Below are 23,743 nucleotides of genomic sequence, written 5' to 3'. Positions count from 1 at the left end.
ATTTTTAAAATATATTTTTATTAATAAAAAAAATAAATATATTTTTTAAAGGAGCGCAAGCACAATTAAATTACGAAGAAAATCGAAAGGTCAGTTTAATTATATGAATGTTATTACTACAATAGATGTATACGTAAAAAGTAGACTTGAGTGGCAGCTATCAAAGAAATGTAGACGTAGGTTAACAGTCATGACATTTGAGATGGAAGACTGAATGATTTAAGTTTTCAAGAAAATTTACTTTTTTTTATTACTTTTTAGAAGAATATTCAAATATAAAAATTTTTAAATGAATAATATTTAAGTTTTTAAATAATTATGCTACAATAATATTATTGTAGTATTGTTATAGATACTCAAATTATTACTATAATAGTATCACAGAGTGATAAAAAGGCCGTGAAGAGGAGATGCTGGAGATTTTCTCCACGAAAACGGAGAAAAATTAAGGGTCCTTAATGATTACAAATCCTAAAAAATTAACATTTTTACTAACAAAATATAAAATTTTAAGACTGTTTTTTTATTAATAAAGAAATATTCTACATATTTCATTTCTTTAATAAAAAGAAATAAGAAAAACAGAAATTAAAAGGGCCCGCTCTACCTCCGGGTTTCATATGAGCTGTCGATGGTTCCATCTCCGTGCACGTACTGTACAATACATTACAAGCAATACATTGTATCTGCACAGTGATTTTTTATAATCACTCTGTTACTACTTACTATACTAGTATAATTATATTAATTAATAATAAAATAATATAATTGTGAATAGATTTATATTATTATAGCCTACATAGATTATTTTACTATTTTGTAAAACTAGTTGAGTTCAATAAAACAAAAAATATTTATGTTACACTGCATATTTAATGATTGTCTTGAATATTATTTCATNATTTTTAAAATATATTTTTATTAATAAAAAAAATAAATATATTTTTTAAAGGAGCGCAAGCACAATTAAATTACGAAGAAAATCGAAAGGTCAGTTTAATTATATGAATGTTATTACTACAATAGATGTATACGTAAAAAGTAGACTTGAGTGGCAGCTATCAAAGAAATGTAGACGTAGGTTAACAGTCATGACATTTGAGATGGAAGACTGAATGATTTAAGTTTTCAAGAAAATTTACTTTTTTTTATTACTTTTTAGAAGAATATTCAAATATAAAAATTTTTAAATGAATAATATTTAAGTTTTTAAATAATTATGCTACAATAATATTATTGTAGTATTGTTATAGATACTCAAATTATTACTATAATAGTATCACAGAGTGATAAAAAGGCCGTGAAGAGGAGATGCTGGAGATTTTCTCCACGAAAACGGAGAAAAATTAAGGGTCCTTAATGATTACAAATCCTAAAAAATTAACATTTTTACTAACAAAATATAAAATTTTAAGACTGTTTTTTTATTAATAAAGAAATATTCTACATATTTCATTTCTTTAATAAAAAGAAATAAGAAAAACAGAAATTAAAAGGGCCCGCTCTACCTCCGGGTTTCATATGAGCTGTCGATGGTTCCATCTCCGTGCACGTACTGTACAATACATTACAAGCAATACATTGTATCTGCACAGTGATTTTTTATAATCACTCTGTTACTACTTACTATACTAGTATAATTATATTAATTAATAATAAAATAATATAATTGTGAATAGATTTATATTATTATAGCCTACATAGATTATTTTACTATTTTGTAAAACTAGTTGAGTTCAATAAAACAAAAAATATTTATGTTACACTGCATATTTAATGATTGTCTTGAATATTATTTCATTAAAAACTGAGGAATTAAAATTAAATAATAATATTTAATAGTATTATTAAAATTTTAAAGCAGTAGTCATTCGATATCTAAAAAATGATTTTAAACTATACCTTCTGGATTTTCCATCCATACTTGATTGATGAATATAAAAATAAGATTCAAAATAAAGTAATGCTTCATCGAATCTATGAATAATTAAAAATTAAATTTTTAAATATACTTAATTTATATTTTAGATAAACGCTGTGTGCATTTACTATATTAAAATAAAAGATAAGTATTAAAGTTTGGCATACCGTGTCTATGAAACACTACGAATTCAACTACTTAAAAGAAGAGAATGCGAAAAGTTATTTGTCGATGGAGTTTTTTAAAGGTAAATTTTCCGGATAGAATAACTGAAAAGTAATAGCCTTCCAGGAAAATTGACCATGAAAACTATGTCACGAATTATGTCATTCTGGTTGTCCTTATCGAGGTATTATATGCAAATAATTATATGTTGGAATAAGCTATTCGTATTACTTCTAAGGACATTTTTTATTAAACATTTTTACGAATTACAGTGAAGAATATTTAACTAATTCAAAAAACAAATCATGTAAATTATGAATTAATTTATATACTGAAAAATTAAATTATAGTTAAAATTATCTGTAATGTTTTAACGTTTTAGTAAAGTTCAGTAAGGTTTATTGGAGGAATTGCGTGTTATTTATTAGAATTTCATAAAAGAAAAAATATTAATTCGTCTTTCAGGCGAATAAACTTAAGATTTTATATAATATTTTATTGTGTAGAGAATATTTAGCGAGTATTTAATAGTAAATATGTAAAAATAATTGCTAAGGTTTAAAAAATTTTATCGATATTCCTTTAAAATCACTTAACGACCGGAAATTCATCCTCCCACTTTACAAGTAGTCTACAAATAAAACTACTTGTGCATTTTTTTTTTTTTTCGTACGAGCGAATTCACCGAAATGTAGAACCAGTTTTTACCCCTTTTATTCTTTATTTTAAAGTGACAAACTTACTTAATGTCAGTTTAAAATGTAAGAAAAATAATTGAACATAAATAATACATGTTTTAACACTGAATTATTTAAAATATTACTGTATATAAATATCGGTCATAATATGAATTTCTATTTCAGATTAATATATAATTCAGATAATACAGCAAATAAATGAAATATATTTTATCCAAATGTAAATTTCTCCAAATGCCTCAAGACATTTGTTAAGCNATATATTAATTAATATTCAAGATAAATATAAACACCTACGTTTAACATTAAAAAAGGGAATTTTTAATAATTATTATTAATGACATTTGACAAAATACGAGTTTATACACTTTTATAATTTGTGTAAAGTAAGAGATTTTTACTCTTGTCACGTAGCAAATAATATTTATATTTACATATTTATTACAGAAAATGGCAAATATTTAAAAAGTGTGAATAATTTTTAATCAGAAATCAAATTCAAATGTAATTAGTTTAGAAATTAAACTCGACTAATACAGTTATAATTATAATAATTATACTTTGAGTCAAAGACAAAGAAGAATAGACTAATACTCTCTCATACAACTAGAAATTTTGTGGGATTTTCGATATACTGTAATTCTGAGAAAATAAAATTGTTTTAAATTTAGGGAATCGAAAATACTTCGATTGCAATTAAATTACTTTTCCAAAAATTCATCATTACACAGACGTATTTAAGTATATGTTACAGTTTCCGGAATGGCCAAGACGTTAAGACGTTAGCCTGCCTCTCTGGGAGACCCAGAATAGAATCTGAACAAATAACCCCAGGAATTTTTCGTAGACGACAAATCGGGTCCCGTACCTCACCACCCATCCATCCCAGTGGCGCGTTATTCTATGGGCAAAAAGGTCAATTGCCTGAGGTCCTCATCAGCAGGGCCCCAACCAATCTTTTATAAAGTCATTACTATAGTAAGAATATCGAAATTTAAATTCGAGCCATATCTGGGGACCCTAGATTGCCGGCATGGCGTTAGGTCGAGCATCAGGTCGCGTTTAAAAAAAGGATAACGGGAATGCTCTCTAAAAATTCTCCCGAAGAAAAATGTTTGAAGTCAACACTGCATAGAGCCCCTAATTCAAATTTTCCTGGGTCCCCGTGACGCTGTAACGCGCCACTTAACAATGCCCCATTTTAGACCTTGCCGAACCCAACTGAAAGAGGATCCTCTTGTGCCCATAGGGCGGAAAGAGCCATTTCCCAAAAAACTACATGTTACAAGTAAATAAAAAAATAAATAATTCTGATTTATACTTTAAACAAAAAACTAAAAAAATATCTTTGTCATATTTATCCTAAACAAGCTTTATAAAACACTTTATATATAATACCAAATTAATAAAAGAATTTGAAATATTCATACGCATTTATTATTTCGTGAGATCGACTATTCAATATTTCTTATTGTTAATATACAAATACATTAACGATATGAAATATTGAATAATATAATAATATATGCATGATTAAATTAATATATAGTTGTATGCTTGTTCAACAATAACTTAATAGTAATGTACTATTACTTTATCTATTTATTAGGTTATCCATTAGGTTTTATGTGACTGTCTATACAAAGTTAGCATGGATAGTTACATAAAACAAACAGACATTTAACTATTCTCTACAAATTCCTTTCATTTTAGTAGTCGATACTTTTCCTCGAGGGATAAACCCAAATTTCATTTAAAAATAAAACGTGGCTTGAAGCATTTAAAGGGAAATATTTTTTAAAAAGTGTTTTAAAATTCCTTCCTTGAGAAAAGTTTTTTTCTTAACATTTAAATACATAATGAAGATGAAATATATTATTTAATTAGTGGCGTTACGTTATTTATTTTAAAATTTAATTGAATAATTTTCCTTTTTTACAAAGACTTTTCTACAATACATAAATGTTGAAAAGCAATGTGAATTGAGATACTCGTTATATTCATGGATCAATAGATATAATCTAAACTGAAAAAAATATATATATACAATGGTATTAAAAGACTCTTATCGTAATTTAATTCATATATTCTGAATTCTGGTTACGTTCATGTAATTAGATTGATGCAGAGAAATTCAAGAAAATTAGTAGAACATACTATGCCAATTTGAATAGAACGGATAATACAGAATAAAAGTACAATTTGTATTCATTGTAATCCTCTAAGCATTCTCAATCAAGAAATTGTGAACTTTTTAATGATTCTGATAACTTATCTAATTAGTACATCATTCGTTAATTCGCATTCGTTAGTTATTCTGGGCAATTTGTTTTATGATAATTAGTTGCAGAGCTTTTATTATTTTTCTAAAGAGCTAATTATTATTATTCGCTAGTCGAGAACCACTTTTATTTGTAATTTTTGTAATTTTCTAAATACACGAACAGATCTTAAAATCCATATCATTCGTAACAAATGAATAACTTCAATTATAAGGTAATGTACTATTACTTTATCTATTTATTAGGTTATCCATTAGGTTTTATGTGACTATCCATATAAAGTTAGCATGGATAGTTACATATTTGTAATCAATGCTTCATTTTAGAATTGTTGTAATGATGTAACATATTTCATATCAATAATTTTCCATAATCAAGCATGCGATATTTGTTCCTGATTATCCAATAAAATATATACATTAGCAATATAATTAGACCGTTTAGATGTAAACATACACTATATATTTATTTAATATTAAATAAATTAAAAAAAACTAATGTTATATTAATTATAGACTTATATTTATCGCAAAATATTTACATTTATTAACATGCTTACGTTTATAAATAAAAACGGTAAACGAATTTATAAAGCTTTTTTTTATAGATATTTAAAAAATAAATTTTAAGTAAACCGGTGTTTGTGACTGCATTATAATTTATCTTAAAATTTTGTCCATCGTTTAAAATTACAACATGAATCTTAATATATAATTTATTTCTACTTAGAAGATTATAAGAATTATATACTGTATAATGATTATTATCCCATGAAAATCAATAATTAATGAATAAACAATGAATATATTTATTTTAGGAAACGGACTGTAATCGAACAATTTATCATAGATAATTTATTGCATAATTATTGAGAATTATCTATGATAAACTGTTAGAATTGTAAATTAATATAAGGCGAATTGGTCACTTCTAATTGTCTTTTAATTCATATTCGGTACGAGTACATGCTATTCGGTGAAGCAATGATGCCCTAGAATATTCATTACTGTCTTATGTATGACTAAATTATTCAGTCATTGATACAAATAACTTTAATTTAAATATTTAAATGTTAAATATCGTTTATTCTAAAGTAAATTTGTAATAGACTAAATAAATGTATTGAAATCTTCAATAACAGCTTTATAAATAAATATTTAAAAAGATAGTTAGTTGTTAAAACCAAACTAGGTTTTCCAAAACTATTTTTAAAAAGACAAAATAATAACCAAATAAAAACGAAGTTACTTCTCTTCAATGCCTTTATTGTAATAAATATATTTCGATAATCTTCATCAGTATCACGTATTGCATTTTTTGACAGTCAAGATGAAGTTTTTTTTTTTTTTAATTTATGTTATACCTTATTACTTTCTAGTGATTTTATAGTTCTATAAATATCCTATACAATGAAAATATATTTTCAAATATATATAACTTTTTAAAGCTTTAGCAAATTTTTACTGATTGCATATTGCAATCTTCTCTAATGGATAAATGGACAGCTAATTTAGAAGAGTACAATGGGAAGAACACAACACGAAGAACAGATGAGATACTGTTGAAACAGATTTACAATTGGAGATAATCGGAAACAAAGAGAAAGAAGACAAGAAAAATGTAAGGATAGTATCAAAGAAAATCAATGTCTCTTAATTGCAATAGGTTGCGCATTTAATACATGAAGAGAAGAATAAAATACATATTATTGAAATGTCTTTTTAAACTTTTATCTAACGTGCTTTGTACGTCCTCAAATCTTGCAACTCAATAATTAAGATAGATATATCCTTAAAGTTTCAGACTTCTAAGTGTGATGACAATGTATTTTAATGATGTTTTAGGGTTCGGTTTACACTACTCTCTTTCCTTCTCCGAAACTCGATAAACATAATCATATAAAAAATTGTGTAAATGCACTAGCGATGTATATAGTTGAGGAGCAAACACTATTAAAATATTTTTAAAAACTGCTTGTCAATTGTTTAGTCATTGTAGTTTATAAAAATTTACAGTCTAAATGCTTTATACATATCTATTTGATAACTTTAACAACTAAACATGATGCATGCTTATGATTAATTTACTCCAATGCCATTTTCTAAATAGAAAATCTTTTGCTTTGTCCTCGAGACGTAACTAGAGCTTCGGGATTCAACTCCTCGCCATTATACATAAAGTAATTACAAGGAATGTCGCTTTCATTTTCAAGAAAATTATTTTATTTGTTTGTACCGAAACTTTAACAAAACACTTAATGACAATAAAAATAAACTGTAGTTATCAATGTTCTAAAATAAAATTAGAAATAAGTTTATTTTGATTAAATTAATATCAGTTCATTATTAGGTTGTTATATTTAGCTATTATACAGTAAAAAGTCGATTATCCATCACTCTTTTAACTGCCACAATGCTAAATTCAGTTCTAGGGAGTAGAATTATGTACTGTATATTTTCTTTTGCTATTGCTATAATGAGTACTATGTATTTTGCTGATTTTTACTGTATGTAAACTTCTATTTCTGTATAAATACTGCATTGTACAGTAAATAAACGGATGATTGTACAGTACTGTATGTGTAGAGTTGTGTATTAATTGTGGATTGTAAATAAATTATTTTTTACTATTAGGGGGAATTCTATTATCCATCTATTCTCGTATCCTTCTCGGCATCGGTCTCGATCCCTGTATAAGAGTTTCTACTGTAATAAATATCTTAATATCTAAATATAACAGTCTCGTGCTAATATGATTATTTTACATTTATGATCTAAGAGCAAGTTTATTTAGTAAATTCTTTATATTATAAATGTGCTTATCAATATTAAAGACAGCGTAATTATCAAAATACAGGGTGTTTTTTAGAGGTAAACAAATTTAAAATGAAATAAAACACGTAAAAATAAAGTTAATGGCCACGGTGTTGGCTTTATTTAAAAGATAATTTTATGCCATTAGTGTTTAAACATGATTTCGGGCATATGGGCGCCATGGCTGGCTTGAATGAAGCGCAATCGGGAAGAACAATTTTCGACCACTTTATTGAGCAACTGGGCCCGTATATCGGCAATACGCGGTGAATGTTGAGTAACTTACATCCATTAAAAGTAGGGCTGTGGAGTCGCGTAAAAATCTACCGACTTCGACTCCGATTCCGACTTTTCCTTACCATCCGACTCCGACTCCGACTAGGGGCAGACTTGTTACCGAAAGAGACCCGGAAATTCTGATGTCATCACGTGACCTCAGAATAAAATATTCAATAGAGTTGTAATAAAGATAGAGCGTAGAAACTTTTTATTCCGAAGCTAAAAGACTTCTCTAAGTAATATGTAAATATGTATTCGATAATTTTTACTTTTCCGGCTGTTATATATAACAGAGGAGAAGTGTAGCGCTCGGTCAAAAAATGACCCCTCCCAAATTTTTACATTTTTGGACACCTTGAAATTTCGAGATATGCAAAAGATTCGAGGTTTTTTCTATATGTGTGGATGTTTGACTGTGTATGGGGGGGGGCATGATTTCGTTCACCCTGTTTGAAGCCTAATAATTTCTGTGGTCAGAGTGGTCAGAATCGGAGTCAGATGGTTTAACATAGCAGTTAGTTATTTAACATCAAAGTGGTTGAACTAAATCATGTCCCCATATACATTCTAACATCTTAGGCGAGAACATCTTAACGGGTTTTACTGTACTATTATAAAGTGGCAAAAAAGCTTACTTTGAGGGTAAAGACGAATTTTATTTTATTTTTTTAAATTTTGAACGCTAATAACGTGTAAAATATTCATTAAGAGATATGACACATGTTTTTTTTTTTTTTAATTTATGTTATACCTTATTACTTTCTAGTGATTTTATAGTTCTATAAATAGCCTATACAATGAAAATATATTTTCAAATATATATAACTTTTTAAAGCTTTAGCAAATTTTTATGATTGCATATTGCAATCTTCTCTAATGGATAAATGGACAGCTAATTTAGAAGAGTACAATGGGAAGAACACAACACGAAGAACAGATGAGATACTGTTGAANAAAAACCAAAAAAAAAACTTGGAGGGTCAAATTTGACACGATTCCAATACTTTTCCGTATTGGAATCGTGTCAAATTTGACCCTCCAAGTTTTTTTTTTTGTTTTTTTTACCAACTTGTTATGTAAGTTATATAAAACGGAAAAGTTTTATATAACTTACATAACAAGTTGGTAAGTAATAAGGAATCGGCGGATTTTTTGACGACTCCGACTCCGACTCCGACATCAAAACTCCACGACTCCGACTCCGACTCCACAGCCCTGATTAAAAGTCACTGTTTGGTGTGCTTTATGGGCAGGTGGAATCATAGGTCTATATTTCTTTAAAGATGATGCCGGCCAGAATGTTACTATCAATGGAGAGCGCTTTTGGAGCCATGATTGCTGACTTCTTCATTCCTCAGTTGAATGATATTGATGTGGCAGAGTTTTGGTTTCAACAAGATGGCGCAACATGCCACACAGCGCGCGACACCATCAATTTATTGCGGGAAACATCCGATGAGCGCATAATTTCGCGTAATAGACCTGTGAACTGGCCTCCACGATCGTGTGATCTCACACCTATGGATTACTTTCTTTGAGGATATGTAAAGTCACTAGTCTACGCCGATAAAACACAGACGTTGGACCACTTGAAAGTCAACATTCGCCGCGTAATTGCTGATATACGGGCCCAGTTGCTCAATAAAGTGGTCGAAAACTGTTCTTCCTGATTGCGCTTCATTCGAGCCAGCCATTGCACCCATATGCCCGAAATCATGTTTAAACACTAATGGCATAAAATTATCTTTTAAATAAAGCCAACACTATGACCATTAACATTATATTTACGTGTTTTATTTCATTTTAAATTTGTATACCTCTAAAAAACACCCTATATATGCCATAAACAAAATAATAAGCAATTTAAAAATTAGTTTATTTCCTTCGCTATTCTTTATTAAAAGATTAAACTCAAAAAATGAGAAATAACGCGAGTTTTTCTTTAAAAAAGTTTATTTTTTATAATATAAAACTAAATTATTTATATATAATTTTTTATGTTATAATTACATCTCAATGAAGAAAAAAAATGATGCTTTGAAATTTATTGTTAATGTATAATTTGTAATTTAAACTATAAATTTATTCTTCATTAATAATTACAAAGGTTCAGTTAGAAATGTTCATTGTAGGTTCATTGTACATTTATATTTCATTAAAGAATTTCTACAAAATATTTAATTAACCTTATATTTATTATAAAAATACAAATTTTCGTCTAAAGGACGATCTTTAGTACGAATACATTCGCATTTCTTACAATCAAAATAAAATATTTAAATAATTAAATTAGTGTTATCATTAATCCATTGTATATAATTGGATATTTTTGTATAAATTCCAGGATATCCAGCTCTGGCACATTGATACCCGAAAGATACTACACCGACCACAGCCCAATTAAGTGATGGAAATTCTCTTGTCATTAAAGGACCACCAGAATCACCCTAAAATATGAATAAATTAGTGTATTATAATTGTAATCGATTTATGAATTTTCATACACAATTAAAAATTTACTTGACACGCGTCTTTTCCTCCTTCAAAAATTCCTGCGCATAAAAAGTCCTGTGTTACACCTTTAGGTATCGCCGATGATCGTAATTTACTATAGGAAGCGTTACATTCTGAAGTAGGAATGACATCGAGAGTTGCTTCTTGAAGAATATCACTCGAACGTCCGGCTATTTCAATAGAACAGTAATTATACGCATGAAATTGCAACACAAATTACATTAAAAACTATATTTAATTATATAAATATTTGATATATGTAACTATTAAATCTGAAATATTAAAATTTTTTAAAAACTCAAAAAAGACAAAAATTTTTAAACACACAAATACAGTATTATGTTTAATAAGTAATGCTTTATTTTATTTACCAAAAGACGTATCTCCCCAACCAAGTACAGTTACTTTTCTATCTAAATAATCAATTTGTTCGGTTGGTAAGCAAGCAGGCATGAATTTATCATTAAATAAAAGCGGATTTTTCAATGTTATTATGGCAATGTCATTATAATGTTGTCCGTTTTTAAAATCTGGATGTAGCTTTACATTTTCCACCTCCTCATTTATTCCTAATTCTTTTTTAATTCCTTGCCTTTTGACTAAATATTCTGATGCGGGTCTGAAATTAAAATATATATTTTGTGGTTATTCATTGTAATTTTAGTAAAATACTTTATTTTTATATACATTAATGTTAAAATATTATACATTCCGACGATTAATGATTTATTAATTAAATCCTACGTTATAATTAGAAAGATAAATACGAGTTTTCTAATGAAGAAAATGAAACTTAATTTCTTAAAAGCAAAAAATATTTTTCTTAAAAATAATACTTAATAAGCAAACTTGTCTATATAATTTACATATGCTATTACGAAATATTAATTTAAAACATACTTAGTATTTTCTCCGAAACAGTGGGCAGCAGTTAAGATGTACCGATCGCTGATAATGCAACCACCACATACATAGCCTTCACCTAAAGGTGTTTTCTGATGAATAGACACCTAAATAAAACATTAAACTTAGTAGTATACACGATATATTAACACATTCAACAAAATACTAACATACCATCCAAGGCCAAGAAAACGGTTCTGCATCTTTACCACCTACAACGACTTTAACGTAAGGTGGACGTGTTATAGACCTTTTCACATACATTAATTTAGGATCAGTAGGTCGTCTACCGCACACTATTCATATTTTAAATTCATAAGTTAATTTACTATATATTGAAACTGTTTAAATATATTAATAATAAAATAACCTGGATTGGCAAGAAGTTTAACTGGCTTTCTCTCAGAATGATGTGTGCAACAAATGACAGGTAAATGTCCCTCCCAACTACATATGGTAAGTGATTCTACTTTCAATTTTAAACCGGTGCATTTTTGAATATTTACACATTTACCTTGTATTCCGGAATCAGTTCTGCATGATTCATCTGTAGACTTATCGGATTCAAATGTTATTGCGGAATCAGATAATGCAACTGTAATTAATTTATAAAAAAGTTAAATAAAAGGATATTTATTAAATCAGTATTTAACATCAGATAAATTTCATATAGTTTTTTAAAAACTAATATACCTATATAAATTATTTTGTTTAAAATACTTTCATTTATCAACTATATGTAGTAGTAATAGTAGTAAAACTGAGCGGACGGATCGCCGATGCGGTTAAGATATCAGATCTTCTGGAGGATCAGGATCGAATCCGGCAAGCATCTCCAGAAATCTTTCATAAGCGATCTATCCCGGATATATCGGACCTCGTTCCTTATTTCTCAGCCACCCTAGTGGTCCTATATAGTAAGAGGTTGGCATTTTCTACGATTGAATTCTATTGGTTAATGAACTCGCATATTATATGAAGGCCATGCTTTGTCGGCAATTCCCTACTTCTGCTATACGATAGTAGCTATTCAGATACTTGCGGGGTTCTTTTCATCAAGAAATCAACAATAATATCACATTGCGGAGCGTTTGAATACACAAATTCACCGAAAAAAGGTAAGGTAATGAAAATGTTTCCGAAGGACCCAGAAAGAAAAAAGATTGATTTGGGCAGCAAATCTTTTTCTTTTCTGCTTAACAGGGAGATAGATTGTTTTTATTAAGTTTCCTTTTAAGTTAACAGAGACAATTGCTATTTGTGTGAGATAAGTGTACAAAAATCAAATACTTTTTGTTAATTATAATTATCTTTAAAGATAATTATGGTCATGTACTGTACTTCAGATGCATTAATGACAGGATAAATACTCGTACTATCGAACTTTGTATGACTTTTACTTTATAAAAAAACTTAATTTCTTCAAAACAAACAAAGCTATTTTAGCTTTTAAAACATGAAAATGACAAATGTGGAGCTATTCTTTGTATTTACATAGCTGAAAATTCTTTCTTAAAATTTAAAACTGTTTTTAAAAACAATATTCGATGCTCATTCTATAACTAACAATATTCAATATTATACATAGGGCAGAAGGACTTTAATCACTATAACTTTTCTGATTTTTGACTGTCTTAATTAATGTTATATGTAAGGGAGAAGAGGTTAAGAGTATGCATTACGTGTTTCTCAAATTTGACATTGACTGAAGAGTTTCCCGCGCACACTTTTACTGTTGATGGCAAAGTATGTCGGAGCCAACTTTTTTGTCTGTGAGTCTCCAGGGCATTTATAGTTTAGTAAACATTTTTTTTGTGTTTCCGGAAGTAAGTTTGCAAACTCGGCAACAAGCTTTCTCAGTTTGTTGCCTGGGTTGTGAAAATAGTGTTTGAAGGAATAAAGATAGGGATCGAAGCTAAAGTGTGGGGTAGCTTTCATGTCGGGATGTACAGTACCTGGAGTTACACTCTATCGGCAAGTTAATGGAATTTTGTCTCGGAGGGTAAGAATATTTATAATACTCCCGTCACACACTATGCCGGATACAGTGCCGGATAATACTCAAGTCAAAGATTCTTTCAGGAACATCTCATAGCAGAAGAAAAAGGAGAAAACCGAAAAATAAACGAGCAATTTATTGTGGCATCATCACAATCCCGGGCTGCAATTTTTAGTAGTCTTTAGTCAATGTTGCCAAAATATATGCTTTCCACCTCAAAATAGTAATGATTTGTCCCTGCACATCATACTTTTCCTTTAACAATAGAATCACGCCGGTCATCTGTTTAACACCTTTCAGGGAAAGTATTTGAATTGAAATAACATGACTTTAGGTTTGTATCGGAAGTTTATATACATTTAATCGGGTCTTCCTTCTCCTAAGGTTTCCATATCTGGTCAACTCTTTCATCTATTTTACTTTATTCTCAAGAGTAAGGAAAGACAGACGGATGGACGGACGGACGACAGTGGGAATTTATAGATCCATATTTTTTCAAATTGCAACCCAAAAGGTAAAAATAGAGTGGGCGCAAAAAAGACTTGGATTTGTGAAATATAACTAGCAAGCTTCTACTTCGCGAGTTGATAGGCCTAATGAAGCCGTTTACAGAAAAGTACAGTACAGAAATTAATAAATATATTAAGTTATTTTTGCAATAAATGAAAAATACTATTGCACAATTTCTAACTATTTTGTAAGCAAAAACAAAGTTATTTTTTAAAAATATTCAAATAAATAATATATTCAATTTGTTAAGTAACATAAATATTTGATCTTACCTGTGAATCTATCTGTCCATATATAAAAACTAATTAGTGAGAGAATTATAAACATATAATTCATCATTGAATGCGTTATATTTTATATCCTCTTTTAACCTATTAAGTAAACAATAAAGATATTAACAGTAAACGATCTTTTTTATTTGCACTACAGCAGGATGTTTAACTGTCTCGTCATCGTCACAGGAACTTTAAAAAGGAAATTTCCGAGACCTTCCTTTACGAATATTAATAATTATTTACACAATATTCTGAAATCGGGTTTTTCTATCTACATTACTGCATAATTATCTGAACTGGTTTTATCCAGTCATTCCTCTCACAGATGGATGTCAGATCAACGAGAGTGTACCCTAGGTCTATGACCGTTAAATAAGGATTCCAACGCATCCGCCATGTTCGATCCAAAATATAGTAACTGACTCACGTCATGTTTACTATAGGTTTGGGTAACGTTAAACGCTCATTGGGCTGCAATTTGAAAAATTTGTAGACCAATAAATTCCCACTGTCTGTCATTCCTTAATCTCGACAACTAAGTAAGATAGATGAAAGCCGAGACCAGATATGGAAATATTAGGAACAGGTGGCCTCGATTAAGGACGTTATTTCAGTTCAAAAATTTTTCTCTGAAAGATGTTAGATAGATGACCAGCATGACTCTATTGCTATAGGAAAAGTATGATGTATGTACACGGGCAAAACACTAATTTGAAGAAGAGAGCATATATCTTAAATTAAATAAGTTAAAAATGCGATTAAAAGTTGCAATCCGGCATTATGACATGTCACAATAAATAATTGCTCGTTTTAATACGTTGTTTATATCTATCGCCTTAGTATGGATGGCCACTCGGAAAGTAGTTGTAAAAATAGGCCGGAAGGAGCTAACAAAGTTAAGAATTTTCTATTTTCGAATGATTCCGTACGAAGGAACAGATGGAAAATAGACTGTCTTCGAGCGAATTGGTCTGCACCACTATCTGCTAGACTTTAAACTATTTGAATCATCTTCCGACAGTATATAGAACAAAATATTTAAAATAAAAAAATGTAACCTAAAGATGAGAATTCGATGAGAAAAGTTATTAAAAAATAATATTTCTAAAATAAATTTGGGTGTTAATTTCGTTTACTTGATGATAACGTGGTGCGACAAGCAATAGGGGCAGAGTGATCAGTTTCGTTTAATGATTAATTTCAGGTAAAGTATCAATAATAATGTTAAGAAAATAAATTTGGATTGGTTCGAAAATCACATTGACTAAACACAATACAACATGAAATAGATCGTCAAACGAAACTCCCTACCTTCCGCGCGTGCATCCATAACTTAGATAACTTGTTAACATATTAAACTCAAAATTCGTTTAATTTGTGATGACATTTGTGGCAATATGAAAAACTGGTCCCTATTTAAGTGTTACCAACGTAAAGGAAACCCGGAAATCTCCACGTGGCCATCAGTGTTCAGTGGTTTTATTCACTCGGCCATTTTAGCCTAAAGAGATACTAACTCAAAAATACTTGAATAATTAGGCTATAAGTAATGATCTAACAATATAATATTAATTTTCAAGGTAATTCATTAACTAAAAGTATTAATCATTTTAACTATGGAACGTATTACTCGCATTAACGTATTTTTTTTTTAAATTTGTTTACTACTGTTAGAAAATGTTCATAATTTATACTAATTTTTAAGATATTTATTTTACAGCAAGTTTAATTTTATGACAAAATAAAATTTAATTTTCAAATAATTTCTTGCCTACTTACAAAGTTAAAGTATTGATTATTAAACAGTTTCATTATTAAGTCAATTGTTCGAGTTTTTTTGGCCTAATCTTTTAAAGAACTAAACGAACGAAACTGAAGAATGGCCACACTTCGTTCTTCACAAAAAGAAAACACTTTTTATATACCCCTGAACGAAGAAATGAAAGAAATAGTATGCAGTATTTGCCGATCTGCTTTCAAAAATCCAGTAAAATGTTCTTGTGGCCATACTTATTGCCGAAGTTGTATCATTGTGTGGCTATCTCATAACGAATCCTGCCCGATTTGTAGAAAGAAAACCGATGTTTCAGATCTAAAATCTATGTTATTCGATACTCGTAACACGGGTAAATTTATTATTAGTTATCCTGACAATGATGAAGAAAGAGATGAAACTGTACTCGAAGTACTCAACCCTTCTTTACCAAATTCGCAAATATATGGACCTGACAGAAGAATTAAAAAAATATACCAGTTATCCATACAAAACAGCGAAAACTATATTAATCAAATAAAAGATCTTCAGGAAGCATCGGAAATTAGTAAAGATGTTATCGAAGATTTATGTAATCAACTAGAAAATTATGAAAAAAATGCATCGAAAATTAAATCCGAACTTGAAAGCGTGAAAGGAGCTGCTGCAATATTGAAAAGCGAACGAGAAATTTACAAAAATAAAGAAATCGAAGCCAGAAAAGAATTACAGCTAGTAAATAACGTAAACAAAGCACTGAAAAATGAAGTAAAACTGTACCAAAATGAAATTGAAATTTATAAAAATAGTGAACTGGAGATAAGAAAAGAACTGGATAAAGAAAAAATTAACGTAGAAAAGCTGAAAAATGAGATAGAAAAATTGAAGAATACAGAAAATCTAGTGGAAGAACAACTAAAAACGGAAATAAATATTAACAACAACCAAAGAACCGAATTGGAAATTTATAAGAACAGAATTAAAATTTATAAAAACGAATTGGAAGTTTATGAAAATGAAATGATGATTTATGAGAATAAAATAAATGAAAAGGAGGATATGGCACATGATAAAATATTACAATCAACAATGCCATTATACATCAGTATAATTGCCTGTATTGTTTTTCCCTCTGTATTTGGCATCCTGAGAGCTTTTATTTAATTTTTTCAAGCAAGAGTCAAAAATGATAAACTTATACTTTAAAATCAGTTTATTTTTATGAATTTTTTTTTACTAAATCGAATTTTTCCTTTCACAACAAAATTTTAAATAAAACAGTTTTTCGATAAGACTATGAAAATAAAAATTATTACAAAATAATTCAGAATCGATGGTATTTTTATTCTTCAAATTTTTGTTTTATTTTATTAACATTGAATTTTATTTAATCTAAAAGTATATAAACGAAACATTAAAAAGATAACAAATTCTGTTTTACTTCTAACTTTTCTAAAATAATTCATAAAATCATAAATAAAAAAGAGACGTAATTAAGAAACTATACATTGAAAATATTTTATTAAATAAAAAATATTTTTAAAATCATTTTTCAGAATTATAAGACATACTCGTGAGGAGAGTGTCTTATAATTCTGAATTTTTAAATATAATTTTTAGAAACTAAACTCTTTCTGCCATATGGCACTAAGAGGGCATCTTTTTCGCAAGTCTATGAATGGGCAATGAAAACCTGGCATCCCCAAAAGTAAAAGAAAAAGAAACACTAGTAAATGGTTCAAAATATTTTTCTAATTAAAATTTATTTTTTATTTATATTGTGCTGTATGTTCTACTTCTATATTATTTATGAATTAGCGGTCGCATAAGATAGAAATTTTATTGAATTCGCATTAAAAAGTTTTTTATTCGTTCAATTCGGCTCCCCAAGATTAAATATTGAGTGCGCCATTGTATAAAAGTAACTGTCGACGTTCGTAGACAAAAGCATTATAAAGTTTTTTTTCTTACTATTAATTGTTACTATTAAAAAATGCGGAGAGCGTCGTAAAGATAGAATCTTATGGTATTTTATAAAACAGTAAATTTCATAAAATATTATCGCTCGATCATCTCAGTAACTTTACTAAGCTTAATAAAAATTTATATTTTAATTTAGTAAATGTGTTTTCTATTTAAAAATTATTATCGATATTGAAACGATGAATACAGACATACGGTATTATATTCAAAGTTTATCAATTCATAAACGCGTTAAAAAATATAACATGAGTTTTTTTTTATTATACATATATATGTTATTTCCAGCAAAAACTATATTTATTAAAGTTTAACTGGTCTACTGACATAAAAATATGGATAAACACGATCCGTCGTCATTATGATAATAACCATCCTCACACACGCAGCGAGGAACAAATAGTTTCAGACAATCGCTTTGGATAATTCCAGAACGACATGCTTTATCACATCTTCTTCCACTTGCATCAAAAATATTATGTGGTTCTGGACAATACTGTTTGTCAACTAAAAAAAAGATTTAAATTAGTTCTACTAATTACATTAAAAAACACTTTTTGAACTAAAAATATATAATTGAATTTAATTAATTATATTTTGTAAGTATTAAGAATGTATAGGATATGTAAACGGACTTACTTTCACTTACAGCAGATGAATAAATTATTAAAGCGAAAAATAAAATCCATTTTATACAGTTTGCAGTCATTATCAGTGAGTTTTTATGAATACTGCAGCATTGATTTCTTTTTATATATTATATAACGCATTTATTAGAATATCATATTTTATTTGGTAATAAAAACAATTTGAACAATCCTAAACTAGTGTCATGTGTTATTTAAAACACAAATATTTATTATGAAATTTGCTTTAAAATATGACACTTGATAATTATATTTATTTAAAATATTATGTATAATAACTATATTGTATTTTAAACTATTTTTTAATTAAAAATAAATGTCGAATAAACAAATTTGCTATTTTACAATTATTTTTAATTCTAATAAATTAATAAATGCTCAGAAAGCAGATAGTCAAGGCAGAAAAGGCACCAATTCTAAGAGAATTCAATAGATCAACTGGGATCTCTCAAAGCCCTTTACTACTCCTTTTAAGAACACATGAAAGAGAAAAACGATACGAAAATACACTACATGTATATACAATTCCGTAAAAATGATTTTTAAAGCAGCTCTCATCAAAATATCACAAAAATTTACATGTTCAAAATATTAGTAAACAAATAATTAATATCAAAACATAGCCAAATAATCATAAAATAAAATATTTTCAGAGATCTCTAGATAAAATATCACAAAAGTTAAAAGTATAATAACTTTAAAACTTCGTAATTTAATATTATTCATAATAAAGATAATGATACGAATAAAAATATAAAAATTGAAATAAAATTATTAAAAACTTCAATAGGTATTTATTTAGAATTAAATAACATAGCCTACGAATTAATATTGTGCTTGCTATTAGAAAATTAGAAAAAATAGAACATAAAAATTAATTAATTAATTAAGTAATGTACAAGTTTAATGTACAAATATATTTTTAAAACACAAAAATAATGTCCCTATTATAACTGAAAAAGTTAAAACGACTACCGGATGACCGAGCAGTTAAGGTGAAAACTTACCGCTCTGAGGGACCAGGAATCGATCCTGAAGAGTTGACGTCCGCTTGTTAAAAAGGCATTCTTAATGCCCGCAGGCAAAAAGAGTTTTTAAAAATCTAGTCAGTTAAAAATTTTACATGCTCTTGTATAGCCTAATTACAGCGGAAAATTGTTATAAAAACGAAAGAAATTATATACGATGAAATATTTCTTTTGATGGTTTGATTTTAGTAACTTCTATTATTTCATCGAATATGTTAGATTTTGTTCTTATTAACTTTGGCAACGCAACACTTGGCGATCTGTCTAGGGTGAATGCCTTCCGGGAGGTCTTTTTAAGTATAACTGGCCCCTATTCATGCGTTACAGACGTGGAAAAAACCCAGAAAACTCCACGTGGCCAGCCCATCCTGGCGAGGTACGAACCCACGACCGAATTTCCAGAGTTCAGGGAAAAGAACCGCTTGGCTATTGGTAGCCAATAGCCAAGCCAAGCAATATTGAATTAAAATAGTTTTATATCAAAGTTTTTTTTTATTAACCATGGAGTTAATTAATTTGTTATTGTGAAATATCAGCAAATGAAAGTTATTTGACAGATTTTATGTAAAATTGATTATTAATTTAAAAGAATATCGACACGAATTTGTGATCTTACTGGATATGTCAAAACGTGTTGTGCACATTTTTGAATGTGCCATGACACAAAATTCGCGTTGTGGCAAGATCTGAGAAGTCAAAACGTGTCGTGGTCGATTTTTCGCTCAATGAGCGAAAAATCGACCACAACGCGTTTTGGGTTTTTGGTCCTAACATATCTAAGTCCTAACATATCATCACAACAATGGATAAACAACATTATCCATCGTTGGCACATCGATGTCCGTACCGTAGATTCTAAGAAATTGTAGTTGGATAGTAAGAAACAGTAGCTATAATATCGACTACGACAAAACAAGACAATTTCTCTTATTATAATGGGCCTGACTCCTGACTCTGATGATCGGTAAACATCCGTAAGAAAAGAGAACGAATTCAAAATAAGTTAGAAAATTAGGAATGGATTCAAAGACGATTTCAAATTCATGGCGATTCTCTGAAATCTTATTATGCTCTATTACACAACTGAAGATAACGTAAAATATTAAGGAAATATTTCAATGTCATCGCACTTTTATAACATAATCATTACGATTTGTACCGCTTTATCATGATGTGTAATGCCATTGAATAGAATAATAATTAAAATCTTATCAGACTTAATTAACGGAGTGAAATTATTAGAAAACAATTTTGTATTAACTATAAATTCTAAATTCATGTTTATTTTCTTTATAAATTAATATTTTAAAATAATTTTATTTGATTTTTAAGAAAATATATTCATTTTCAAATAGATAATAAAGATAATTTAAGCCAGCATTAAAAGTGTTTAATAATAAGTTATGAAAAATGAATATCATCACCATCATCATCATCATCATCATCAACCGTGAGCTCATTGCCCGTTGGTGTCTGATGCTTTTTCTACCATTTCCTTCCATTTCTCTCTATTCACTGCCTAGTTTCTCAATTCCTGTACATTCGCTCCACACCACTTCTTTACGTCATCAATTCATTCTCTATATGATCTGCCTCCTTTGTTAGATCCAATCATAATCCATAGACTAGAGTTAATTTACCTGTTTTCATTCATTCTTGTAATATGTCCAAACAGTTGAAGTTTTCGTTGTATAATTTTTTGTAAGTAATTATTTTTCATATATATCCTATTATAAAGTTCTTCGTTTGTGACTTTCTGCATCCATCCTATTTGTAAGATCTTTCTGTAACAGTTTCTTTCAAATGTTNGTTTTCGTTGTATAATTTTTTGTAAGTAATTATTTTTCATATATATCCTATTATAAAGTTCTTCGTTTGTGACTTTCTGCATCCATCCTATTTGTAAGATCTTTCTGTAACAGTTTCTTTCAAATGCTAATATCTTTCTTTCCATATCTTTTGTTATTATTCATTCTTGTGATATGTCCAAACAGTTGAAGTTTTTGTTGTATAGTTTTTTGTAAGAGATTCTTTTCATATATATCCTATTATAAAGTTCTTCGTTTGTGACTTTCTGCATCCATCCTATTTGTAAGATCTTTCTGTAACAGTTTCTTTCAAATGTTAATATCTTTCTTTCCATATCTTTTGTTATTAGCCTTATTACCCATGTCTCACAGGCATAAAAATGAATATACCCTGTAATAATCGTTTTCTCTTACTTGTAATAGCAAAAATAATCTCGGAAGCTAGCTTTAAGCTTGAATTAGTGTTCACTGGAACAGTAACAGGAAGTATTACACAATATTACCTAATAAGAATTTAAAATTTAAAGATAGATGAATTCAATGAAATTTATTAAATAGTGTATTATCTAAGCATTTTCTTATGTAAATTTAATATTAAATAAATATTTTTAATAAGATAAAAATTTCTTATTATTAATACAATATATTATTTTGTAACATAGTAACATTTTTCTGTTTGAATTGCCAAATGGGAGGGGTTAAATTTCCTAAAAATCCCATATGTACGACCTTGAATTGCTGTATTTTTAAATAGAAAGAATTACAAATATTGCTATTTCGAATAAACTTTTGTAACTTTATAAAACAAATTATTCTATTTTAAAAATGGATATTTAAATTATCTAAGGTTGCAAATAATAGTTTGATATTATGATATTTCAGTTAATGAATAATTTAAGATTTACTGATAATTATCAATGCATTAAAGACAAACCGAACATTCTAAATTCACATATCTTATTGCGGTTAATTAAATAGAAAATTTCTTTTTAATTAAAATTATCCACGTGTATCCAGTTGAATTTTTTGAGATATTCAGATGTTTATCTATTGAATGTCAAATACCTATCTTTATATATCTACAGTACATTATCTACAGCAATTCTTTTTGTAAAAAGATTATTAATACTAATATGACTCAACAAATATTTATCGAGATAAGATCGTCTGAATAGAATTTCATAATAACTATAAAATAAGGGGGGAAATACAATTTTAAGCTTTCATTTTTACTTTAATCCTAAATACACATATTGCGAGATAGAGACGAAATTTTATTATTAAGAGGAATTTTTGAAATTATTTTTAATAATTTAATTTACCCTCTATTTCTACAAAAAAAAAACAATTTTTGAAATAGAATTATGATTAAATATTGATAAACAAACTGCTGTTCTAATCTATTATGTTTACATATAAGTCTAAAATATTTTCAATAACAGATTAAGTTTAATAACAGTTAAAGAAAAAGAAATGTATTAAATGAAGAAAATAAAACAAAATAAAATTTTTTGGGTTTTTTTTTAAATTTAAGAAAATTATGTCAAAACTTTTTCACAACCTTACCAGAAAATGCGATTGACAAATCAATAATTATTAATAAAAAACTAGTTTGTGAACTAATAGAGAAAAATATAAATAATAAGTAAGTGTATACATTCGATAAGAAAGGAGGAAAATTTAAAAATAAATATAATATACAGGAAAAAAATGTATACACTGTATATATAAACGAAAGTTTGATGCATGATGACAGGTTCTGATGATGACTTGGAAGCAAGTCGTACTTCTATCTAAAAAGCCTTTTTTTGTGAGCGGAAAAGGAGTAAAATCGAAAGAGACAAAACATTACAGTGAAGAATATAATTAGACTAGAAAGTAAATAAAAATTTAGTATCATAAGTTGTAAATACTGTCCATGAATTCTGCCAGGCAGCAGAATATATGGTCACTACGTAATCGGACGATATAAGACAAAGACATCATATTTAGGCCTAATTACGTTAACATAATTGTACAGTTTCATTATTCTAAAACTCTGTATGAATATCCATTATGCTAATATCTTCAAATCTTTGGCCAACGATAACATTTAAATTATTCTTTTATAATTTCTAATGTGTCAAATATAACAATTTTCAGTTTTATAACATTCACATAACAAAATC

General features: G+C 28.1%; 2 protein-coding genes across 2 annotated transcripts in view; one reads left to right on the top strand and one right to left on the bottom strand.

Moving 5' to 3' along the window:
* LOC111634033 overlaps positions 1-14,634 on the bottom strand; it is a 22,228-nt gene extending 7,594 nt beyond the window's left edge. The window contains exons 1-8 of the mRNA XM_023378709.1: positions 14,357-14,634; positions 11,946-12,170; positions 11,750-11,871; positions 11,573-11,682; positions 11,044-11,291; positions 10,679-10,842; positions 10,437-10,605; positions 1,903-1,977 (exon numbers count right to left, since the gene is read on the bottom strand). Coding sequence (XP_023234477.1) covers positions 1,903-1,977; positions 10,437-10,605; positions 10,679-10,842; positions 11,044-11,291; positions 11,573-11,682; positions 11,750-11,871; positions 11,946-12,170; positions 14,357-14,423 — 1,180 coding nt within the window. The 5' untranslated portion in view covers positions 14,424-14,634. The remainder of the gene's footprint in view (positions 1-1,902; positions 1,978-10,436; positions 10,606-10,678; positions 10,843-11,043; positions 11,292-11,572; positions 11,683-11,749; positions 11,872-11,945; positions 12,171-14,356) is intronic.
* A 1,514-nt stretch (positions 14,635-16,148) lies between these two features.
* On the top strand, positions 16,149-17,378 carry LOC111634035 (RING finger protein 219-like). The gene has a single exon (XM_023378713.1). The coding sequence runs from the start codon at positions 16,239-16,241 to the stop codon at positions 17,274-17,276; it is 1,038 nt and encodes a 345-aa protein (XP_023234481.1). The 5' UTR covers positions 16,149-16,238; the 3' UTR covers positions 17,277-17,378.
* Positions 17,379-23,743: the final 6,365 nt, after the last annotated feature.

The sequence above is a fragment of the Centruroides sculpturatus genome, unplaced genomic scaffold, assembly GCF_000671375.1.
Source record: "Centruroides sculpturatus isolate CEXI.00-Female unplaced genomic scaffold, Cexi_2.0 scaffold917, whole genome shotgun sequence".
NCBI lineage: Eukaryota > Metazoa > Arthropoda > Arachnida > Scorpiones > Buthidae > Centruroides > Centruroides sculpturatus.
The sequence above is the reverse complement of the archived record's forward strand: the minus strand, read 5'-3'. Positions and strand labels throughout refer to the sequence as shown.

What these genes read in the sequence shown, in the direction of transcription:
- LOC111634035 (XM_023378713.1), top strand. Translation starts at nt 16,239, where the DNA reads ATGGCCACACTTCGTTCTTCACAAAAAGAAAACACTTTTTATATACCC.